Source organism: Pteropus vampyrus, unplaced genomic scaffold (assembly GCF_000151845.1).
Source record: "Pteropus vampyrus isolate Shadow unplaced genomic scaffold, Pvam_2.0 Scaffold274, whole genome shotgun sequence".
Taxonomy (NCBI): Eukaryota; Metazoa; Chordata; class Mammalia; order Chiroptera; family Pteropodidae; genus Pteropus; species Pteropus vampyrus.
In genome coordinates this window covers 217,001-223,264 of record NW_011889055.1, presented here as the reverse complement: position 1 = coordinate 223,264, position 6,264 = coordinate 217,001, and the positions used below count along the sequence as shown (strand labels likewise).

The 6,264-nt window shown below is 61.7% G+C and overlaps 1 protein-coding gene across 1 annotated transcript in view; it reads right to left on the bottom strand.

Moving 5' to 3' along the window:
- Positions 1–400: 400 nt before the first annotated feature.
- The window catches only part of TNRC6A (trinucleotide repeat containing 6A), a 71,206-nt gene continuing 65,342 nt past the window's right edge, over positions 401–6,264 (bottom strand). Inside the window, exons 15-19 of the mRNA XM_023520630.1 lie at positions 6,055–6,162; positions 5,254–5,478; positions 3,830–3,900; positions 3,048–3,187; positions 401–2,942 (exon numbers count right to left, since the gene is read on the bottom strand). Coding sequence (XP_023376398.1) covers positions 2,600–2,942; positions 3,048–3,187; positions 3,830–3,900; positions 5,254–5,478; positions 6,055–6,162 — 887 coding nt within the window. The 3' untranslated portion in view covers positions 401–2,599. The remainder of the gene's footprint in view (positions 2,943–3,047; positions 3,188–3,829; positions 3,901–5,253; positions 5,479–6,054; positions 6,163–6,264) is intronic.

The window sequence follows — 6,264 nt, the reverse complement described above, 5'->3', positions numbered from 1 at the left end:
GACCTGCCAGCAGGTGGCAGTGCCACAGCAACGGGCGCGTGCCTGACCACATGGGCCACACAGACCAGCAGGAGCAGATTTGTCCCAGGGTCCAGCACCCCGGGGCGCTGCGAGGGCATGGTGGCGTCAGGCCGGCCGGCTGGGGGGCGGGGGCCGTGTGACCGCTGCGCGCTGTCTTTGGAAAGCTCGCCTGGATGTGCACGAACGCTTGGGCCGCCCCCTGCTGGCTGTGGGCGACTTGAGGCCGAGAAGCCAGGGAAGCCAGGGGACCGTCATGTGAGACGCGGCTGGGGCTACCACGCCGCCGCTGGGGGAGACTGGAGAGGGGCCCGGGCCACACCCTCCCTCCGGACAGGGCTGCGTGATTCCAGGACTAGGCAAAATCCAAACCGCTCGTTCGTTTTTTTAAATCAAACACTTTATTTCCACATAACAAGCGCAAAAAACCCCAAACACGTTAACGATACAATTAACGCAGCGATGAAGTCGGTCACACACTACTCAGAGCCCCAGAAGGTCGATCGGCGCAGCGGTCCACACATTTCCAGGCGTGGTTTTTCAAAGCTACCTTTGGTTTTTGGAAAAACCAGCATGGACGTCAATGCACCTCGAGCGCACAGAGCGCCGGCTCACGCCCGGCCAGTCGGAGCGTGGTGTAGGCCGCAGGCGGAGACGTCCGCACGGGCGCCGGCTGTGCAGGGTGGGGCGTCGCCCGTCCCGTACTGGGTGAGTCTGACAGGAGAACACTGTCGGGAAGCGGCGCTCCGCGTCCCTCGCGTCCCTCGCTGAGGCTTGAGATGGGCACAGATGGTGGGAAGATGAGTCGCGGAAGCTCTGGGCGACGAGACCCCAGAGGCGCTCCCGGAGGAGCAGCTAGTTTCCCATCGTTCTCACATTATTTCAGGGTGAAACTGTAGGTGAGTTCAGACAAAATGTTCAAATATTTGCTTAGACTTTTACTTGGTTGCTCTGAGAACCTCATACGCAGCAACTTGGAAACGTCCATCATAAAAAAGGGCGTACAAATAAACCCACGAGAGAGAGACAACGCTGAGCAGCCAAAAAGTCGCGGTTTATTATGTCTGAAGGGATTTCATGATTCAAACACAACCAAACTGTACATGGTACAATCACATTCTATTTGTAAACAGTTAAAAGCCACTGACTTCCTGTGCATCGTAGGACACGAACAGTTAGAATCAAGGCAATGAAATGATGGCGAGTTCTGTAGTTAAGATTTTTACCCTTGCTTAGTCTCTCCTTTGACTAACAAGCATTATAATACCATTTGTGGGCAAGAGGAGGGGGGAGGAGAGAAAGGAATTTTAAAAATGGTGTAACTCGTTAGTTCGCAACGACATTTAAAATTCTCTCTAAACGACGAACAGGTCTGTAAGCCAACGCCTCGCTTACAGTATGCATAGTTACTGGTTTCGGCTTTAAGGTACGTGAACACGGCCACAAGAGCAGACGGGGGGAGGGCCACGTGATGGGATTACAAAAATTGTTACCTACTGCTGACTAGCAAACCATCATCACTCACTAATAAAAAGACAGCATCTGAAAGCAGAATGTCAAACTCCAGCTTGAAGCGTTTTTTTGTGTTTTTTTTTTTTGGCAGAGAAAATTCTTTAACAGAGCAATATGTAGTATCAGTGCTAACAGTTGGGGGTTTTCTTTCTTTCCTGTAAGAAACGACAAGGAGTTTTTTAAACTGGGGAACTGGTTTTCCTGAGAGCCATGCTCTTTGATTCAGGGCGGGAATAGAAAAACAAAGAACACGGCCAAACGCTGCTCTTTTTCCCAGAGATAGAAAGCATCTTTTAAATCATCCTCCATTTTTTTTTTTTGTCTTTTAGATTTTTTTTTTTAAATGATGGAAGAGTAAACATTTTTTTTCTCAAAAACAAACAAAAAAAAATCTGTAAACAAGAAGGCTCGCCGAGGGAACCTCCAAAACAAAATGGAAAGCCTATTCAAAGTGCGGGGCCCGTCCTGGGTGGCAGGTGGGCTGCAAGTCACAGCTGTGGCCACAGTTTTTCAAACTGCAGAGCGAAATTCTTTAGTTTTATAACATGGAAAAGTGGTGCAATACTTTCATGTACAGTCGGGGGTCAGCACCCCGATCGGCCGTCCGAGCCCCCGGCAGCATGGCGGGCGGGCGGGCGTCAGGCGTGTCGAGGATGCTCAGCTCGAGTCAACGGCGCATGGGGACGGCCGCCCCACGGTGCCGACCAGCCGAGAGCATCGTTCAGTGCAAAGGTAAAAGCTCAGACATTGTCAGCCCAAAAATGGTTTGCAAAAAAAGAAAGGGGGGGGGGCGGTGGCTAGGGAAAAAGGACCCGAAGGCTGAACATGATGGGTGCACGGGGCGCTCAGCACGCGGGGCGCTGCTGGGGAGTGTGGACAGATGCCTTCACATTATAATATCGGCCTGCATGATTCAAGTATTCAAACTGATATGTTTTGGGGAAAACAAAGTGGAAAATGTGCAGAGAAGAGCTGTTCCCACAGGTGGCCCCGGCTGCAGGCGGCGAGCCCGACTTTGTGCCCCTGCCCTTCGCGTCATGAGGTCACGGCGTGAGTCTACGTCGACCCGTCACATGGACTCCCCACCCCCGCCCAGGTGGTCGACAGAGAGAAAAGCGTTGATGGGGGAGGGGTCGCTGCTGCTCGGAGGGCCCCACAGGCTCGCGGAGTAGTGCGGGCCCCCCCAGAGGGAAGCGCCGGGAAGGTCTCCACAGCTGGTCCCCGACAGCCCAGCACCGTTCCAGTGGCTGGAGAAGGGGTGGGAGCAGTCGAGGGGGCCCAGCCGGCTCTGGCCGGAGCCCAGGGACTGCCAGCTGGGGGCGGGGGCCAGGGACTGACTTTGTGCAAAGAAACGGCTGATCTCCTCCTCACTGGCGAACTCGGCGAGGATCGTGGTGTTCCCCAGCACACACCTGGGGGATGAGGGGCAGCGGTGAGGGCGCGGTGCCCTGCGGAGCGGGGCTGACTGAGCGGGAGGGGCGTGCGGGGCGTGCGGGGCGTACGGGGCAGGCACTCACATGTGCAGTGACTTCTGTGCCTTCACCACCTCCTCCTTGGAGCCGTAGCGGACCAGCGCGTTGCCGTGCGGCAGGCTCAGGTGGAAGGTGACCAGCGGGCCGTGCTGCATGCACAGCGTGCGCAGAGTCGAGCCGTCGATCTGGGGACGCAGCGGGCTGCTGGTCAGGGGCCCGCATGAGGACGCCCGGGAGGCTGTAAGGCCTTGGGGCGGGGACGGGGCCCTCCCCTGTCCCCAAGCTGCTTGGCTCCCGGCACCATTCCCCTGGAGCTCCTGGCTGTGATGGGTCCGGGAACCCGACCTCCACTGGCCAGAGCCTCTGCACCCCCAGATGCCCCAGGCCCCAAGGCACTGCCCTGTGGCAGCTCTGTTTGTCTCCCCTGCCCTAAGGATGGGGTCCATTCAAGGCTCTGCTCGCTGGGGACCAGGGGTGGCTCTACCAGCCTTGGAGGGGGGGATCGGGGACTGAGTGCGTTGCCGGGAAAGGGAGGCCGCGGCACGGGGCCACACCGCCCGCACGCCCTGTGGCAACACGGGGTGCGATGCGGCAGGCCCGGGCTGAGACCGGCACCTGTGTCTCTGGTCAGCTCCCAGGTGACTTTACAGGCCGGGCCTGACCCTGGCCTGCCTGGGGCACCGCGCAGCCGTCCCCTCCCGGCCCCGACAGTGCCCGCTGCTCTCGTCGGCCCGGCCCACCCTGCCCTCGTCTCAGCTGAGCAAGACCGGACACCTCGCCTGGGCCACAGGCGCGTCCACTCGGGCCAGGACACCGGGCCCTCTCACCTGAGGTGTGAGGTTTTTCAGAACGAGCCAATTTGTGATTCTCCCTGAGCTGCTCTCACCCCAGCTGGAACCTAAACGAGGAGGAGAAAGGACGAGTCAGTCTGCCGAGCCCGTGGGCCCGGCGTGGGCTCATCCTGCCAGAGCACGGGCTGCTGGACTGGCGCCGGCCACCGCCTGCACGTCCACGCGGGCGCTGTCCTCCAGGGCCCAGGACCCATGGCAGCTGACCAGCGCGAGCTCCCGGGGCAGGCGCTCTGCCAGGGGACAGTGGCTCACTCAGCCTCTGGCTCTCACACGGCTTCCTGGGGAGCCACAAAGGACACCACCCCTCTGCGATCGAACCACCTGAGACGTCGTCACTGTCTCAGGTGTCATGTGACGAAGGGCACGGAGGCCCCACGCCCCACAGAGGGAAAGGTCTGGGGCGCCAGGGCGCTGGCGAGGGTGGGGACCGGCTGGCCTCCCCACTCTCCTGGAGCAGGGCTGCAAGACGTGACACAAGTCAGCCCCGTCCACACACACTGAGGAGCCGCAGACGCCCCGCTGACGCCCGCTCCGGCCGCTCTGGACACAGTCCCCGCCCCGCCCTCCCGATGGGTCACAGGGAGCCTGCGAGCTCCCCAGGCCTCAGGCCGGGCGTGTGCTGAGCCCTCTGCTCTGTCTGGCTGGCTCTCGAGGCTTCCTGATCCCACCCAACACCAGCACCCTGCTTGGGGCACCTAAGTCTCCTTTGTCACGTCCCCTCACTGGGTACTGCCAGTCACTCAGCTGGCACCCAAAAGACGTCCCCGGCCTGAAGAAAGCATTCACGCACGGGACCCTCATGCTAACTGCAGCTGGGAACTTAAAACGCACGCCGGGGCTCTGCGTGGAACCAAAGCTTTTCGCCAAAGGAAGCGCTATGTCGGGCTGGCCAGTCACCCGTGCACACCACAATCACTGACGGGGTGGGGGACGAGACTCCCGGTGCCGTGTGGGGCGGCAGGACGGGGCGACATCGGGACCATGAGGGGCGGAGTCCGATCTGGGGCTGCGGGGGCGGAGTCCGATCTGGGGGAGCCGGGCGGGGAGCTGAGGCCGGGGCAAGTCCAGTGCCGGTCACTGACAGTGCTGGACTCGGTGGGGACCCTTCGTCAGTCTCCTGGGACGGCCTGCTTTCCGTCCCCGGCCTGTTCCAACGCCACGTTCTACGGTCGCCCTGAGACCTCAACGGGCCCTGTCCGTCCAGGTCCAGACAGGCTCCCGCCACTGCCCACCCTGTGACGTCACACCTCCTGCTCTGGTGACGAGGTGGGTTCAGGATGACCGATCTTAGGTGAAACTGGGAGGAACGGGGAGTGAGAGCCGAGACCGCAGCCGGCGGAAGTCGGCAGCGTCCCAGGCCGCGTCAGCGCCCAGCGGAGACGCCCCGCGCTTCGCCTCACCTGGGGTGTACCTGGCGTCGGCACTGCCCCATCCTCCGCCCACACGGAGAGGAGCGGGGTCCCACGCAGACAAGGGTGGCTTCTGGCCGGTGAGCCCCGGCGGTGGGCGGGACGGGGCAGTGATGCTCTTAGGTGGCAGAGGGACCTTCCACAGCTCGTGGGCCAGGGAGGTGTTCGCGACTGGGCCGGGCGACCACGTCAGCTTGGGGTCGCTGTTTCTGGCTGCTGGAGGGGGAGGAGGAGGAGAGGTTGTGCTTTAAAACGTCAGACGCGACGCCGCCCACCCCGCACGGACGCGATCCCAACAGAAACTCTCCTGAGACCTCGAACCCAAACCACGGTGCCAAAGGAACGTGTCCCTCCCCCCCCAGGCCCTGGGACCACCTGCTGTCCTGCCGCTGTTGGACCTGAGGCTACAACTGAGACCGAAGCAGAGCTGCCGAGACAGCGACTGGGCTCCGTGCCTTAGCGACCACGACCCAGTCGCTCGGGAGCGTCGCAAGGGCCACCAAGCGGGTCTAGAACCCCGCTCTTCACCATGGCAAAGCCTAGAGGTGACCCCGGTAGGGAAGGCGTCAGGGCAGACGTCATGGGCGCCTTCCTGAGCCAGGTCAGCTGGCGCCTGCTCCCTGCCGCTGACACGCATGGGGCCCGAGGGGTTCGGCCGCCTGCTGCAGGCCCCGCGCACAGCCGGACTGTCGGCCAGGCCCGTCTGGCTCGGAGCGCCTGGCCCCCAGAAGGGGCGTGGGGCCCGGCACCCGGACGTCTGGGAGCGGCCGAGGCGGCCCGGGCGAGGCCCACCTGAAGTGCTTTGTGCTGTGCTGCTGAGGGCGACGTTGTAGTTGGAGGCACGAATGGAGGACCAGGCACTAGTTGAAGGCAGCGTGGTGTTCAAGGATGAGGAGGGCCCTGTGGGGGACGGCCCGTCAGCCGCGCCCGGGGCAGGCGTGGCGTCCGCGCAACGGCGCCTTGACGGCACATCGCAGGGAGGTGGCCGGGCACGCTCGGTGT